The sequence below is a fragment of the Pipistrellus hanaki genome (assembly GCF_964339955.1).
Source record: "Pipistrellus hanaki genome assembly, chromosome: 1".
NCBI classification, from domain to species: Eukaryota; Metazoa; Chordata; class Mammalia; order Chiroptera; family Vespertilionidae; genus Pipistrellus; species Pipistrellus hanaki.
In genome coordinates this window covers 95,404,124-95,422,824 of record NC_140503.1, presented here as the reverse complement: position 1 = coordinate 95,422,824, position 18,701 = coordinate 95,404,124, and the positions used below count along the sequence as shown (strand labels likewise).

Here is an 18,701-nt window from a genome sequence, read left to right as displayed (position 1 = left end):
GAATATAGCTGTCCCTCACTCACAAATACCAACACTCCCTGCACATCCATGCACTCTCCTTTCGCTCTCTCACTCACTCACTCACTCACTATCTTGCAGCCTACCATCCCATTGGCCACCATCTTGGATCTCAGCTTCTGTCTTTTAATACCAAATAAATTTATATTATTCTCATTTAGAATTGAATCTTTTTGTTATGATTAGCTATTCAGATATTTAAATATAGAGTAATGGGTGTTTTTTTTGCATATCAGACAAGATCGGGCGCGTTCAGGGTGGTATGGCCGTAGACGTGGCATATCAATATCATCAATAAAATTTTACTCATAGTACCAGTTGCTAGGAGTAAAGAGAGGTAAAACACGTGTCTTCAAGCTTTGAATATATACCCTTTGAAGATCTTTTTGCAGTTAAATAATTTGTAAAGGACATTTATCAGTTGTACCGGTTAATAATAATGCGAATTTTTTTCAGTTGATGGAGTTACACATATGTTGATATATACCGTATTTTTCGGACCATAAGACGCACCAGTTTTTAGAGAAGGGAAATGAAGAAAAAAAGATTCTGAAACAAATAGTGTCCTAAAATATTTTATGTGCATTAAAACCCAACATCACAGTCATAAACACATGTAATCAACCCTGTAAAGTAAACAGCAGCATTTAGAACCATTTTAGAGCCGGGCAAGCACACAGAGACCACACAGAACCGGGCAAGTAAAAAAACTTTTTTTTTAAAGTATATGTGTAGGCTATATTTGGACCATAAGACGCAGGGACTTCCCCCCCCCGCCCACTTCTGGAGGGGAAAAGGTGCGTCTTATGGTCCGAAAAATACGGTATGTGATTTGATATGTGTGCTATTTTTTGTATTGACACCAAGTTTCAAAACTTCATATGTCAAATTTGCTGAAGGTGTTAACATCATAGGTATTTTTACACTTAAAAATGTCGAATTCTGTGCCCAAAAAAGAGCATTTGCAGGAAATTTTAATTCATTATTTGAAGAAAATTGCTGTTGAAAGTTATTGTATACTTCTAGAAGCTTATGGTGAACATGCTCCATCTCAAGATACTCGTGAACATTGTTTTAAATGCTTTAAAAATGATTTCGATGTGAAAGACAACATTCAAGTCAACCGAAAAAGTTTGAAGACCAACAATTAAAAGCATTATTGGATGAAGATGCATGTCAAACTCAAAAACAACTTGCAGAAAGATTAAACATTGCTCAGCAAACAATTTCTAATAGTTTACAAACAATGGGAAAGATTTTAAAGGAAGGAAAATAGGTGCTACATCACTGAACAAAAGACAAAATGGAAAACCGAAAAGTCATTAGTAAAATGTTGCTTCAGTGCACCAAAGAAAGTCTTTTTTTGCATCAAATTGTGACTGGCTATGAAAAGTGGACTTATTTTGAGAATCCCAAATGCACAAAATCCTGGGTGGTTCCAGGTCAACCATCAACATCGACTGCAAGGCCAAATCACTTTGGAAAGAAGACAATGCTCTGCGTTTGGTACAATCAGGAAGGTGTGGTGTATCATAAACTTCTAAAACCAGGTGAAACTATTAATACTCATTGCTACCAACAACAAATAATCGTGAAACGACCAGAATGTGCCAGAAGGCACGTCGAAGTAATTTTTCTTCATAATAATGCACCGTCACACACTTCTAAAACAGGTCAAGACATGTTTAAAGATCTTGCCTGGAAAGTATTAACCCACCTGCTATATTCACTAGACTTGCTCCTTCAGATTACCACATGATCTGATCGATGGCACACACACACTCTTAGTAGCCCTTCAAAACAAGATAAGTTGTATTGGGACGGTATCCACAAATTACATGAAAGATGGAGTAAATGTGTAGCTAGGTGATAGACATTACTTTGAATAAAGCATTTTTGATGTTTCTCTTAAAATCATTGTGTGTTTTTTATTACAAAATCCGCGTTATTAACCGGTACACCTAGTAAACTTTTATCAGTTTCAGAAATGTTTTCATTTGCTTTTGTCTACTAATTCATTATAAATGTTTAAAATCCTATATAATATAACCCTAATATACAAGTTGACCGAATGGCTGAACAACTGGTTGCTATGATGCACACTGACCACCAGGGGGCAGACGCTCAATGCAGGAGCTGCTCTCAGCCTACCGGTCCTGACCAGCTGTGGCAATGGGGAGCTGGTCCAGCATGTGGGCAGGGCCTGGCCAGCCAAGGCAGGTGCTAGTGGGAGCCCCCCTGCAGGTCACCGCGCAGATTGTCCCTGATCGCCAGCCAGGTTTAGGCATCTTATCCGTGCAGGAACTTTGTGCACCATGCCTGTAGTTAAATAATAAGCTGTGTAACAGTAATTTCATTTTATGAACACCCTTGGAGATTATTAATTGGTCAAAGCATACTTCTGGGATCCTTTTGTGACATATTTTTATTTTCTCTTTGTCTACATTTGAATTAGGAAAGAAATCTTAAGTATTCCAGGTGCCGATCATTTCCTATTCATCATGCAAAGTGTTTGATGGATTTGCTTATAGAGGAGAATGATGCACTCTTGAAGGGAAAACAAGTGTATCTTAGTTTCCTAGGAGTGAGCAAAGTTGGAATAAACTGCTGAAAGAATTTATTAATTTTCTTAGCTGAGAGTGATTAGTTTTGTAAGGAGTGAGCATAGTGCAGCTGATTGGTCAAATGTTACTAATTGCTTTATTTAAACTTCTTTTTGAAAGTACAAATGGTAAAGTTTGATACACAAATAAAAGCTTTATATATATTACATATGACACATCATTCTAAAATGTCTGTCCACATTCTGGCCACTGTGGCTCAGTTGGTTGGGTACTGAAAGGTTACTGCTTTGATTCTCGGTCAGGGCACATGCCTGAGTTGTGGGCTTGATCCCCAGCAGGGGGTATACAAGAGGCAGCCAATTGATGTTTCTTTCTCTCCCTCTTCCTCTCTATTAAAATCAATAAAAAAATCTTAATAAAAGTCTGTCCACAATCACAATTCAGAATTGTGACATTTCAATAAACTTGACTTTATCTTTTTAATGTATAAGTTTTATTTTCTCACTATATTTATGTAATAGCTGATAATAATTGAGTCTTGGCTGGGTTGCTCAGTTGGTTACAGTGTTGAACTGATATGCCAACCAACATTGCAGATTTAATTCCTGATCACAGCACATACAAGTATCAATCAATGAATGCATAAATAAGTGGAACAACAAATTGATGTTTTTCTCTTCTCTCTCTTCCCTCATTCCCTCCTCTCTAAAGAATATAAAATTATAATAAATAAATAAAGATATGAACTGTGTTTTTTGGATTAGTGTCCTACAATTGCAAATTCAGTCCAATAAATGAATATTTTTTAAAGTTACAATAATAGAATGTTTAATTTTTTGTAATAATATCCATAAGAGAAGATACAAAGATAAGTACTCTGAAGCTTTGCTTGTATTAGTGTTCTACTGGATGTAGAAGTTAAATATTGAATGTCGATTTATACTAACCACTGATATATTAACCTCTCCTTCCGCAAAGGTATATATATACATTGGCAAACAGATTAAAAATAAAAGTATGACTTGTATTTTCATATTGAAATTTATGGTAGTGTTTTTGGTTCGCAATTAATACAAAGTCTGAATTGATAACTTTATTATTTATTTATTTATTTATTTAAAAAATTTAATAAGTCTTTATTGTTCAAATTATTACAATAGTTTCTCCTTTCCTCCCACCCCCATAGCTCCTTTCACCCAGTTCCAACTCCACCCTCTGCCCTTACCTCCCCCCAACTGTCCTCATCCATAGGTGTACAATTTTTGTCCAGTCTCTTCCTGTACTCCCCACACCTTTTCCCCCCTGATAATTATCAGTCCACTCCCTTTCTATGCCTCTCATTCTATTATATTCACCAGTTTATTCTGTTCCTCAGATTTTTAATTCACTTGATTTTTAGATTCACTTGTTGATAGATATGTATTTGTTGTTCATAATTTTTATCTTTACTTTTTTCTTCTTCCTCTTCTTAAAGAATACCTTTCAGCATTTCATATAATACCGGTTTGGTGGTGATAAACTTCTTTAGCTTTTTCTTATCTGTGAAGCTCTTTATCTGACCTTCAATTCTGAATAATAGCTTTGCTGGATAGAGTAATCTTGGTTGTAGGTTCTTGCTATTCATCACTTTGAATATTTCTTGCCACTCCCATCTGGCCTGCATAGTTTCTGCTGAAAAATTAGCTGATAGTGTTGGTGTCACTGGGAAGAATTGACCTCTGGGCTAATTGGCTGTTAGGACCTGCTGTGTCTATAGTGGAAGAATTGCTGTGCTGGAGGCATGCTTATGGGGCAGAACTTGTTTCAGTGGAGCTTTTGTGCTCACTGAGTCTGCATCTTGAATGTGTAGTTGAAATATGGTGTTGTCTCACACAGACCACTAGATTCACTAGCTTCTGGATCTCCAATGGGGTGTAGGTAAGCTGCTGTCTGAGGCCACCCAGCAGGTGCTATAGCAAGAATAGTTTTCTCCTCTTTGCTTGGGGTTTGGAGGTTTTGGAGCTGTCTGACTGGAGCTGCAGTTAGTTTGGTTAAACTGCAATAGGGCAGGCCATTTATATGCAGAAGCCTCTTCGTGGAGCTTGGGTGAGTTTGTAGATTGTGTGAGGCGGGGTCTCAGGGAGTCACTAGGGTAGAGGGTGGCAAATAGTAATGGCTGCCAGTCAGCCTTCTCTGAGTTTCTGCATTTCCAAGTCCCCGTGTCTTGTGCTCTAGTGCAGTAAACAATGATTGGTGGGTGCACCTCTGCAAGAAAGTCACCCTACTTTCCGATACTATGACCAACAGTCCAGCTTCTCCCCGTAGGAATTTGGGTCCCTCACGTCTCCCCAGAAACTGGATTTCAGTGTAATTGGGAGCTTGTCTCCTTTAGGGTTCAAAAAAAGCAGCACATTCAATTGCCCGCCACCAGCCCTATTCATCTGCCTCTGTACCTCAGCTTTTCAGCACTTGTGCATGTCTCAGTGCTCTTTTCTCTTTCCTTCTAGATGTAGAACTTCCACTCAGCCAGCTTTCCTGTGGTTTTGGGTGATAGACATTTTGTCTTTTAGTTGTAGTTTTGAAATTGTTGTGTGAGGCAGCAGTTTAGGTGTTTACCTATGCCGCCATCTTGGTTTCTTGATAATTTTAAAAGATGATATTGAATTACTACGTTATTTCCAATTTTATTTTTAAAAAAGTCAAATTTGTAGGACTGTGTTTTAGTAGAAAGAATCCTTGACAAGATTGTAAGTGAAAAGAGCTGGAGTAATTTTCATATGTTGTTTAGAGACTTGCACATATGTGTTTTCTCTTTTGTAAAACAAGTAGATATATCTGATGGGATATAATGTCTTTTTATAACATGAACTTTTAAAAACTTTTTTTAGTGTAGTAATAGCCAAGTAAGTTGTTACAATCGTGGAAAATAATTTGACTTTTTTAATTTTTTACAGTTTGAATTATTTTACAGCCAGCATTTCAGTGGAAGGAAACTTACATGGTTACATTACCTCTGCACAGGTAAAACAAATTTAATTATATGTAATTTAATGAAATTTATCTGCTCTGATTATGGTAATAATTTAGAAAGAGATTTTCTGTAGCTAAATTGTAAATTGCTATTTTTCCTCCTACTGATGGTTTTTAACCTTTTCTTCTCTACCTTCCTTTCTGGTTATCATTAAAGCAACTAATAATGAAATTCAAGTGCAGCACTTTTTAAAAAATTTATTTCAGAGAGGAAGAGAGATGGAGAGATAGAAACATTAATGATGAAAGAGAATCGTTGATAGTCTGACTTCTGCACACCCCATATTGGGGATTGAGCCCATAACCTGGGCATGTGCTCTGGCTGTGAATGGAACTTCGACTTCCTGATTCATAGGACAATGCTTAATACTGAGCCACAGCAGCTGGGCTGGTCTAGCACTTTAAAATAGTATTTTATAGTTATGGGGCCCGTCAGCGGAGGGTATCTGTGTGGCCCTGGGCATGAAGCCAGATTTGGTGCCAGCAATCTCCCGAAGGGGGCACTTTAAGGCTAGTGCTGGAGTGGAGAAAGGAAGAGAGCCAAAAATTGCTCTGCAGGGGGTATGAGATGGTGTGGTGGCAGTGGGATCTGCTAGGTAGGGTGGTGAGCTCTCAGGCTGCTGAGACAGAGGAGCCATAGACTAGGGAACCGGCGGATGATCAGTGGGATCAAAAGTGGTGAAGGAGGAGGGGGATTTGAGATTCTCTGGGGGCTTAGAGTAAAGAAAAAAAAGTCTGGTGAGGGAGAGCATCTGTTACAGAGAGAAGGATGTGTCCTTGAATGTAAAAAAAAAAAAAAAAGCCTAGATATATATAGGATCTCAGACCACTTATCCTGCCTACGGCAGTAATAGTCAAGATCAATTAGTATTTGGAGATTGAAAGTGTCATTTTACTGAGACCAGACGTTCTGCATGAATTCTAGAGTCTGAAGGCTTTTAAGTAGACAGCCGAGAGGTGTGGTGCGGGCAATGATCGACTGCGAATTCCCCATGGTGACTGGCAATGGCTTAACGCGTTTTTTGTCTTCCGGACGGAAAGTATAATGTCAGTCACTGGTGACTGACTAGATGCTTAACGTGTTAAGGTCTGCTTTCCGTGAAGTTAAGGCCAGAAAGGCGTCCCTGTCTCCCCTTAACGTTCACAAGAAATGGACGGAGCCCTCCCTCTGTGACAGGCGTCCCCATCAGGAGAATGGGGAAGGGAACCTGGTTCCCCCAGAGGACTTGTCTGGAGCAGCGCTGGATTTCCATGGGGCCGGCTGAATAGTATCAGCCCAAAGCCTGGCTCTAAACACAAAATGACAGGACAGCCTGGAAGGAGGAAAACAGACTAAAGCCACTTACTTAAGAATCTATGCCTGGCGTCGATGCAGGAGACAAGGCAAGGAGAGGCCCCCTATCCAATCACGGGCGAGCACAACCAGACCAGTCCCGAGGAAGGCTAGGGGGGCCCAAGTAAGTGTTGTGAGTTTTGCAGAAGTTCAGCTGTGCAGGAGCCTGGCTGGGGGCTTCTCCTGACACAAGGGAGCTCAGGAGCTGGACGATCACGGTTTCTCTGAGTGCCAAGTGCGGTTGCTGGAACCTTGCAATGGCTCTTACCAGACCCCTCAACTAGACCTTTCCGGCTTTTGGCACCAAATGAAATGTTCAGAGTGGGCCGGGGTGGAGCACCTATGACATGTGCCATAATGTATCAAAAAATATTTTATTCCAGGTACCTGGGTGCAGGTGGACTGAGATAGAGAAAGACATCAGCAAAGAGAGCATTTTTAAGACTGACATTCTGGATTTGTCACATTATTTAATTGTGATGTATTTTATTTGTTTTCTGATTCCCTATATTTTCTGTTAAGTGGAAATTAGGTCTAAACGTTTCATTATAGCCGAAACTGGTTTGGCTCAGTGGTAGAGCTTTGGTCTGCGGACTGAAAGGTCCCAGGTTCGATTCCAGTCAAGGGCATATACATTGGATGCGGGCACATCCCCGGTAGGGGGTGTGCAAGAGGCAGCTGGTCGATGTTTCTCTCTTATTGACGTTTCTAGCTCTCTATCTCTCTCCCTTCCTCCTCTCTGTAAAATATCAATAAAATGTATTTTTTTAAAAGTCTAAATCACATATGTTAAACACAAGGCCCGCGGGCCAAATCCAGCCCGCCAGGCCTTGCAATGTGGCCCGCACCGCGCTGTCATCACTGCACTCCGCTGTCAGTTTATGACATTGTCAGTTTATGACTGTTCAGTAAACCATTCGGCCCGCGATTTAGGCTGGATTTTAGATTTTGGCCCCTTCTCTGATTGAGTTCGACACCCCTAGTCTAAATAAATAAATAAAAGTTTCATTATATTTAGGTTAAATATTGTTGGCAAGAATACTAAGGATTCTCTGATCTTAATAGTACAATAGAGAACATGTAATATCAGATTGTTTCACTATTAGCGACACTAAAGTTGCTCACTTGAATAAGGTGGTAACCAACAGATAGCTCCATTGTAAAGATATATTCCCCTTTTCATTTAGCAGGTAATTTGAAGGGCAATATTTAGGTCCCAGTCTTTTCATCCATAAGCTGACCAGTAAGAGCATGATGTGGAAAAACGGGAAGAGGTCCATGTATCCCTGATCTTGATAATTTATTTAAAAAAAAATATATAGCAAGAAAAAGGTGTGATACAAAGTTTACTAGTTGAGCCCTTTTTAAGTTGCAGACTATACTTGATAATAAGTTGTAGACTATATTTGATAGTGACACTTTCACCCCTTATTTGCACTGTCTCCTCATGCTGTTTTGATTATAGTGGTAATAAAAGACTATTTATGTCACAAAAGACTCGTTCTGTTTCCAAACCCATGGCAGCATATTACAACATCAAGGACATGCTTTCTGATGGTCTCATTTAGTCATCGAGGTGCTTGATACATCCTATATAATAAAAGACTAATTTGCAAATTGTCCCCTTTACCAGGAGTTCTACTGGAAGTTCAACCAGGGGGCGGGGGCGGCCCAGCCCAATTGGCCCATATGGGTTGGGCCAGCTGAACCCCACTCATGCACAAAACTATGCACTGGCCTTCAGTTGCTTTATATTTTTTTCTATACTAGTACGGCTAACAGTCGTCACACAAATGATAGAATATAGTTTATGTGATGTTTTGCTCCTTGCCACATTTTCCAAACTTACATGTTGAGATGAAAGCCCTTAATGTACTCTTTATATTAATTGTTAGTAGTGCACACTAGTGACAATCTCTTACTTAAAATCTTTGTGTGAAATGAATATTCTAATTAATATATTAAACTTTCTTTTATGAAAATTCAGAGATTAGGGATTTTTTCCCCCTCCCAAATAATTTTGAAGAATATTTCTGAATATCAGGTTTTATAAAAAAATAAGTCAAGGTATAATGAAACTTAAAATAGGCATGTATGTGCTGATAATAAATTGGCAAATTTATATTCTTTAAAATATTTAAATAGTGAATAAAGTACAAAATCTTGGTCAGAGTTACTAATATGGGGAATGCAGCCTCTGGGGTTCCGTTTACTAGTATGTGAAATACAGCTTCCTTGAGTTAAAATGTAGGGTTCTGAAACCAATTTTCATGCTGGGTTAGTTTACAATCCATTGACAGTCAAATAATGCAAGGTGTGTGTATGTGTGTGTGTGTGAAAGAGAGAGAGAGAGAGAGAGAGGAGAGAACTAGTACAGTCACTGCACCACATTTGTAGGAAGCAGTTCTTTGATTTACCTTAACTTTTTTTTACTGTTACTGAGGTTTACAGAATGCATACATGTTGGTCATACAGTTTGTTGCAAGCTTTTCAGTGTTCTATTCCTGGAATATTAAAAAACTGCAGTATGCCTAAACCTGCTGTATATTTAATAGCTCTTGGGGATAAGGTAGAGTCTAGCACACTGTTATTCTATCAGCTGTTTAAATTAAGATCTGTCTGTGTCTCCTCCCATTCTTGTTTTCCCCTAAAAAATTGCTGGGAAGAAAAATGTAATTTTAACAATTTTGGCAGAAGTTATAGTTTAATCATAGCTGTAGGATAAGCATTTCCTTTGTGCTCATAGACCTCCCCATAGGCTTGACCCTTCCCTGGGTTAGAGCAGATGGAGACAGCATATGAAGCCATTGCTAATAGCAATCCAACATTCTCTACTCTTTGTCTGTTTTTGTTTTTGTTTTTGTTTTTGTTTTTTGGTGTGTGTGTGTGTGTGTGTGTGTGTGTTTTCCTAACCTCAACTTCTCTTACTGTTTTTTTCCTAAGTTTTAGTTACCCTTCCATTAACTAAAGACATTGTTTAAATTCTGCTGGTAAAGTTATGATAGCTTAACCATGATTTATACTCAAAACTAAGAGCCCTACCCCCAATCCATCAAACAAACAAAATAATTGTATTGCTAGCAGGAATGGCTTTACAACAATTAATAAGTCCCTATTTCAGGAGAATAATATCTAAAATAAACAGTTATTATTTAAGTGATTTCAAAATGTTTTTTTGAATGACCAGTTTATTGTCACAATTTTGTTTTAATTGTAGGTGAAGTTAAAATGAACTATTTGGGCAAACCATATGTAGCCATGGTTACAACATACCAAATGGCAGTTCTTCTAGCCTTCAACAACAGTGAAACTGTCAGCTATAAAGAGCTTCAAGACAGCACACAGATGAATGAAAAGGAACTGACAAAAACAATCAAATCATTACTTGATGTGAAAATGATTAACCATGATTCAGAAAAGGTATGGAATTTAAAGATCTAGGAATTTAAAGTTATAAACATTAAAGCATTTTCATGGGATGTTCACAGTATTGAAAGTAGGTTATAATTGTTAATGCCCTTGGTACTTTGGAAAGCACTTGAATCAGCTACATTACTGCTGGTTTCTTACAACTGTGAACTTGAGGAATCACAGAGAAGGCTATGTAAATTGGTGCCTATATATACCTTTTACAATTTGATTTAATTTTTCCTATACTTTGACACTGTACTGAAAAATTGGGAAAAAATGCCACTGAGAATTTTTGATTGAGGTTGAAAACTGTAGCTTATCTTAAAATTTTCCAAGATACTTTCTCCCATGTATTTGGTTAATGTTTAATTGCATGGTTCTGTAGTAGGAAATGACAGCTTATTGATGTCATTTGTATGATATTTAACATATGTAACTTCAACCCAAACACACTCATTTTCATATCCTTTAATTTTAGAACTCAATCAGATTTTTAAAATATCCATCATGAGACTAGCAAGCCAAGAGTATATTCCTTTTTCTTTATAACTTTTATTTATAGTAGTAAGTTTTTGTTATTGTAATATATCTTGGATAATTAAATAGTTGTTTTGGGGGGGGGTAATTTTGTTTTTTTAAAAATATATTTTATTGATTTTTTACAGAGAGTTGGAGAGAGGGATAGAGAACTAGAAATATCAATGAGTGAGAACATCGACCAGCTGCCTCTTGCACACCCCCTACCGGGGATGTGCCCGCAACCAATGAATAGTTTTTAAAAAGCAGCAGATATGAGTTAAATCTCCTACTTTAAATTATTGTACCTATAAGAAAAAAATTCTTGTAGATGGTATTTCATTTTTATTTTGGTAAAATTGATAGCCTACAACTTATATCTCTCATCAATTCATTTTGCTGACATCTCTAAGATTATGATAACATTTTATAGCCCATAGTTGAACAGCTCTAAATTACATATATTCTGAAATTCAAATCTTTTTAAAGGCTTTTCTTAATTTTGAGAAGTGATTAATTTTTTTTACTTCAGAATCTTTACATGTTAAAATTCTTAATATTAAGATTTTAAATACAGAAATTATGACTTAAAGCAATTAATTTATTTTTTAAGGTAAAAAATGTTAAGCTTGATTGCTGAATTAGAAGCTATATATATTTTTGAAATGTGTTATTTTCACTGCCCAAAAATATAAAAAATAAATATAGGTTATTTGCACATTAAATTTTAAATATGAATCTGTTGGTTTCTTAGAATTTCTTAGTTTATTATTGAAACTGAGTCTATTTACCTTACTACGTGCATCTTTTTTTTTTTTTTTTATCTACATCCAAGTAATATCTTCTTCATTGATTTTCAGAGAAAGTGGAAGGGAGGGAAGGCAGGAGGGGAGAAAGAAAGAGACATGCACATGCCTTTGACAGGAATCAAACCCTCCACCCTTCGGTGTGAGGGTCAAAGCTCTAACTACTGACCCACACTGGCCAAGGCCTACTTAAGTGCTTCTTGATCCTGCTGGTAGAGAAATTTCAGTATATGATATAAGTGGCTTTCTTAAGCCTGATAGAGAAGTTGTGATTCTAAAAGTTGCCTTAAAAACTTTCACTTGAGAAAAGGCCACTTGCTTCTGGCAGAGTGAATAAAACATGAATTGAAGAGCAGACTCCTGGCAGAATCACACCAGGGTCATGGAGAAATGATACTTGTGTGCCACTGGAAACAGCTTGCTTTTATAGTCAGGTAACTTATAATTGGTATTGTTATTGCAGCACTTAATAAAACATTTGGTTCAGTTTTTCAAAATGGGGTGATGGGGAAATTATGAGTCATCATTTCATAAAATTTGAAATGTCAAATTCTGTGTAAGCCAATAAGCTTGATTCTTTTGTCTTATACAAAGATAATAATGTAATAGTCAGGCAAGAAATTTGCTTATTTATTTAATCTAAATTGATTAAAATTCTATCAAGTGTAAATGAGAAGAATTGTTTTTTGCTTCTTTGTTTGACAGAAGACAATTATTTTTCTCTCATAATTTTTATAATGTAAAAGATTATGAGAATTTAGGATGTCTTTTCTTGGTTATTACATAGCATATTTTTTGCAACAACTCTTATGTAATTGTTTTATGTTTTATAAATATAAGTGAATTATTTGTAATTGTAGGAAGATATTGATGCAGAATCTTCATTTTCATTAAATATGAACTTCAGCAGTAAAAGAACAAAATTTAAAATTACTACATCAATGCAGAAAGACACACCACAGGTAACTGCTTTTCTATGTCATTTCTTTTGGAAATATTTAAGCATCGTACTTTGCAAGTAGAGAAATATTGAGAGATGATGCAAAACTCTGCACATCAAAATTAATAATATGCTATATCTTTTCTGGCATATTCTTTGCACTTACTAATCTTACAAACAAAATCTCTGCCAGTAGTTTAGATTTTAAAAACAGTAGTATAATGGGTACCTAAGGAAAAGGGTGCTGCATTGCTCTTAAAATAAATGTATTGCTTTGCTTTGCATCTTTTTAATAATTCCTATGTTGAATAGTAATATAATATCTTACATTTTTTCATTAGTAAAATAAAGGAAAGTTTTTCTTTCAAAGGAAAATTGTTAAAAATGCTTCTCAAACTTTCATGTGTAAATGAACCACCTGGGAATCTTGTCAGAACTCAAATTGTGATCTATAAGGTGTGGAATGGAGTGCAGACTACCAGATAAGCCCGTTTGCATGTGTGCTGTTGATTCTTTAACTCAGCAGTGATTATTGCTTATTTCTGGATGGCCTATTCACATCACTTATGCTTCCTTATTGCTAACTTGGGCTTGGGGCAGGATGTGAAGGTATATTCAGGGGTCTTCAAACTACGGCCCGCGGGCCACATGCGGCCTGCAGAGGAGTCTGATCCGGCCCGCCAGGTTTTTTGGGCAGTGAGCGCAGCCGAGGTGTTACAGTAGGAATTAGTAGTTCATATAGTCCGGCCCTCCAGCTCTCTGAGGGACCGTGATCTGGCCCCCACTTTAAAAAGTTTGAGGACCCCTCATATACTATATATGATGTAAGGCACTCTTCAGGAACTTCCCCATGGGGAAACAAATGTTAATGAATTGCTATTAAATTTGAATCCTAAAATGTTCAATATTCTATTTCCTTCAGACTAATGAATAATAATTTGTAAGATATGGGTTGTATTTTTTTTCTGTTAAAAGCTATTATGAGATCCCTATTAATGTGGTATTGCCTACTTCTGTGTCTTGCTTCTATTGTTACCTTGAGCTATATGATTTATGCTCTTTTTGGCCCATTCTTTCTGGCTTCTCTGCTTGAACCAAATAGAACCCTCCACAGTTCTTCCCCTGGAAGCCTAGTCTAGTATGCATCTGGCCAATTACTGAAGCATCTAAAAGCATTGTGGCATATTATCTGCACTCACTGATAGGACAGCAGTCTTGAAAATTACTGTTCAGTGTCATTTAAATTCTTTATTGCCTGTTTACATTAAATACAGTCTGTAATAGTGTTAATTTTTTAAAATAACCTTCCAACTTAAATCCAACAAATTGTGTATATCTCATTGTACATATTTTTTTGGTAAAGATTATTTGATTTTGGGTTTATAATAACTGTATAATTTTAATGCTCGGTTTTTGTTTTTTGTTTTTTTGTCTTTTTTGCCTTTTTATTGAATTTATTGGGGTGACACTGGTTAATAAAATTACACAGGTTTCAGGTGTACAGTTCTACAACACATCCTCTGTTCACTGTACCATATGTTCACCACCCCAAGTCAATCTCCTCCATCATTATTTATTCTCCTATACCCTCCTCTACAGAATGCTCAGTATAAATGCTCACTGATAAAATGAATTCAGAACAATTATGATTTAATGTCTCATTTGCTTTTTCCCACCTGTAAAACAGGAAATGGAACAAACTAGAAGTGCTGTAGATGAGGACCGGAAAATGTATCTCCAAGCTGCTATAGTTCGTATCATGAAAGCACGAAAAGTACTTCGGCATAATGCCCTTATTCAAGAGGTAAAAGAGGGAAAAGTCTTCAAAACTTCTTGGGGTAGAGAGGATTACCAATGTACAGATGAGCAATGTTTCTCCATTGATTTGCAAACAGCATAAAGATATGCTTCATTACATATGGGAACAGTACCCATTTACAATTTCAGAATTAAGTTCAGATATGCTTTGGCTTGAGTTCAGATATATAAACTTTACCAGTTTATTGAGTCTTTTCTCCAGTTATTAGAGGAAGTTGATCACATCAAAGACTCATTCCATTAATAATATTGAGTGTCTATGGTGCAGTAGCACTGTGCTTGCTGTTGGGGGTTTAATGCAGAGCAAAGCAAAATGTGGTTCCTGCCCTTTTGTAGTTCAGAGTCTAATAGGGAAGAAACATATTATTGAAATAATCTCTATATATAAAAGCCTAAGCAACCATCTGACCATTCAACAGGTAGCTTTGATATGCACTGACGGGGGCAGATGCTCAATGCACAGACTGATGAATCTCAGAGGGAAAGGGTGGGAAGAGATTAACCAAAGATCTTATATGCATAATAAAGGCCCAGTGCATGGATTTGTGCACTGGTGGTGTCCCTCGGCCTGGCCTGAGGGGATCAGGCAAAAACTGGCAGTTCAACATCCCTTGAGAGGTCCTGGATTGCGAGAAGGCACAGGCCAGGCTGAGGGAACCCCACTGGTGTACAAACCCATGCACTGGGTCTCTAGTATGCACTATAAAATTACAGAAATATGCACTGAAAAAAGTTATACAATACTGTGAGAATGTACATAAAAATCTTGACTTAGAGATATTGGGGAAAGCTTTCTTGAAAAAGTGTTATTTCAGCTAAGAGCTAAAAGTTGAGTAAGGAAAGCTTGAGAGTATGGGTATTTAGTAGATTAATTAGTTTTTAGTTTTATTTATGTGTGAATATTATATATATATATATGTTTTGCATTTTAATTCCTTCACAACATAAACATTAGACTTTTTTCTTTGCACAAATTATTACTTTTGGTCATTATGTCAAAATTGATCTAATTCTCTCTCCTTATGCACTGCTCTCTGAGTTTAAAATTTTAAATATTGTTATGGCATTCTCTTACTTGATATATCACGTGTATCCATTTAATATGATTTTATTCTGTTTAATATAATTTCATAATTATTTTAAGTATATTTTTCTATATGGCTTAGATATCCCTGATGGAAACTCAATAAAATTGAGAAAATTTTATAGCTGATTGGTTAAAAGTAATTATTTATAACTGATTAATTGGCAGTAGTTTGACACCCATGTCTCTCTTACAGGTGATTAGCCAGTCAAGAGCTAGGTTTAACCCTAGTATCAGCATGATTAAGAAGTGTATTGAAGTGCTGATAGACAAACAGTACATTGAACGCAGCCAGGCTTCAGCAGATGAATACAGTTACGTAGCATGATGTTGCTCTCCTCCTGTGTGGGTGTGAGAAGATCATTGCCATCACCATTTGGTGTGTTCCTGTGGGGAAAAGAGCAGGCCTATGCCTCCATAATTTGGTCATTTGGCAGCCCCTGTTTTTCTGCTGTTTACAACATCACCAGTGCCACGTCATGAGCGTCAGAGAAAATGCCTAGAGATATTTCAAGCTCATGTCATTATGACATTTCTTAAAACTTTATTAAAGAATGAGTGAAGTATTGCTGAAATGTGGAAATTTGGTTGGGTACCATGCTTTTTCTCCCTTTCACGTTTGCAGTTGATGTGTGTTTTTTTTTTTTTAAATGTATCTTAAAGGACATAAAATAAAAATCTTAAATATCGTAATATGACAGATAACCTAATAATTGTACCTACATTAAAATGACAAACATAATATTGCTGCTTGTCAAATAAAAAAATAAAGAAGTAGAATGCCTTTTTTATGTGGATGGAGTATCACACTAAATCATATATGAATGTTCCTGAGTCATCAAAGCAGCGAATGCAGCTTTAGTTGCATTTTTATCTGAATGGTTTAATTCACTTGTACTCCTACTTAAATCTTACTTAAATATGTCGATTTTTCTAGAGTGCGTAAAAATGCATTCATCATAAAGAATATTTTCTTTTTAAGGATTAGAACTACATTGGATTTGAGCATTTTGAGTATTAAGGATTTAATTCCATCAACAGTTTCTGGTGATGTGCTACACCACAGAAATGGAGGATGAGGGGGATATGTGATGACTTCAAGTCTGGCATAAAAAGAGTCTTTCATTTAAAAGTCGTCTTCTGTTTTCATAATATATTAATTCTAACATAGAATAATGCTACCACTCTTTCGCTTTCCCCTCTCTACCTTTCTCTGAGTTGCAAGAGATCCTATCATACCAAAAGATCCTTATACCCCTCTAACATTTCCATGCTAGATTCATAAAACACAGCTATGCTTAGCAATGCATAGCCTAAACACTTTTTAAAAAGTCTGTATATTGGTACGTGTTGCCAGACTCTGTTGGTTAAGAAGGCCTCCTGGCCCAAGGCCCTCCTCTTGAGTTACCAGCTCATCGTCGTCAACCAAGAGACTACGTTCATTCTAATCAAGACTTGGAAGGGAAAAAAGTTGGAACCATCCTAGGAAGGACCCTATCTCATCTTGCTCACTACTGAGACTGCTGTTCGGACTACAGAATGAGGTTGGACCCATCACACATGGGTTAAGGGCGGACCACCAGCTTCTCCAGGTGGAAACACCTCAACTTGGATGGCCATACCAGGACATAGCCCCTTGAAAGTAACACTAAAGAAACTGTAAGCTGTCTATTTGCTTTAGGGCCCTGGCAAATTACAGGGACTTATAATGTGGGCTGGGGAAATGTGTACAATCTAGATCATGCTTACCCAGTTAAGTTATTGATTATAGACAACTTGAATGACTTGGATATTTCAGCCTTTAGGCCAAAAGGTTGGCTACCACTAGCTTTAAGAGTAGATGTCACAGGACAAGATACCCTAGGCCAATGTCACCACCATGTGAATAGAAGTAGGATATAAGGGAACGAATGCCTGGTTGGAATGGATTAAATAAAAGAGACTGTTATATTTGTATTGTCAGGAATGCTAGAGGCTCAAGTGGTCCCATTTTCATTCAGATAGACCTCAGACAGAAACGGGATGGAATATGTACTTGCCCTGTATCAGGAGAAAAATCGCCTGGGGAAACAATTCATGTAAGACTTTCTCCCTGTTCCCATCCAATAGAGGTAAAGAGCTAGGACCCTCCCTTCCCTCCCTCAGGCCCCCCCCCCAAAAAAAAAAAAAAAAAATTTGATCCAGCCTTAGTCTTCCACCGTAAACTACACCTCCTGCCTCTCAAGGTAGGAGAACAGTACGTGGAGTTTATGGGGAATTTATCCGGATGTGTAAATGGCCAAGTATCCTCAGAAGCCAATCTTTCTGCACTGTCGATACCCTGTGCTGATGTCTGGTGGTATTGCAGGGGACCATTATTTGTGACCTTGCCCAGCACCTGGAGTGGAACTTGCGCTCTGCTACAATTGGCTGTCCTGTTCACTTTGGCATATTGTAAATCTTTTTCAAAGGGCAGACAGACTAGGAAGAAGAGAGAAAGAGAGAGTCCGGGGGGCTCCTATGATCCTCATATTTACATAGATTCCATTAGGGTTCCAAGAGGGGTTCCAAATGAGTTTAAGGCTAGAAATCATATTGTGGCAGGATTTGAATCAGTCCTGTTCTGGTGGCTCACTGTAAACAAGAATGTGGATTGGATTAATTACATTTACTATAACTAACAAAAGATTGTTAACTATACTCGAGATGCAGTTAAAGATATAGCTGAACAACTAGATGCCACCAGCAGGATGACCTTGGATATGATTCTGACAGAAAGGGGAGTTTGTCTAATGTTGGGGGCCAGTGTTGTACATTAATCTCTGACAACACAGCTCCAGACAGAACCATTACTAAGGCCCTACAGGGTTGAACAACTTGAGCTGTAAGCATAGAATTCTGGAATTGAGGATTCTTTCTCTGATTTAACTAGAGCAATGGTTCAGAAAATAGAAGGGAATGAAGGTGTCCATATTCACCCCTTTGATAATCAGGTTAGGAGACATTGTAATGGGATGTTATATCATCCCCTGCATGAGAGGTCTTATCCAAAGGTTAATTGAAATCACATTGATCAAACAATCTCATTCTCCTACACACTGCAAAGCATGAAAGTCAGTGAATGTTAGCCAAGTTTGAAGAAAAGAGTTAAATAAGAAAAGGGGGAATTGTGAAAATAAACAAGTAATCTTTTTTGTCAAAGAAAGGAGTTTAGTAGATCCCC

At 37.3% G+C, this 18,701-nt stretch overlaps 1 protein-coding gene across 4 annotated transcripts in view; it reads left to right on the top strand.

Moving 5' to 3' along the window:
* Positions 1-16,284, top strand: part of CUL2 (cullin 2) — a 102,948-nt gene extending 86,664 nt beyond the window's left edge. For all 4 annotated transcript variants that reach the window (XM_084876836.1, XM_084876837.1, XM_084876834.1 and 1 more), the window contains 5 exons: positions 5,516-5,582; positions 10,142-10,344; positions 12,518-12,619; positions 14,285-14,401; positions 15,696-16,284. In XM_084876836.1, coding sequence (XP_084732962.1) covers positions 5,516-5,582; positions 10,142-10,344; positions 12,518-12,619; positions 14,285-14,401; positions 15,696-15,827 — 621 coding nt within the window. In that variant the 3' untranslated portion in view covers positions 15,828-16,284. The remainder of the gene's footprint in view (positions 1-5,515; positions 5,583-10,141; positions 10,345-12,517; positions 12,620-14,284; positions 14,402-15,695) is intronic.
* Positions 16,285-18,701: the final 2,417 nt, after the last annotated feature.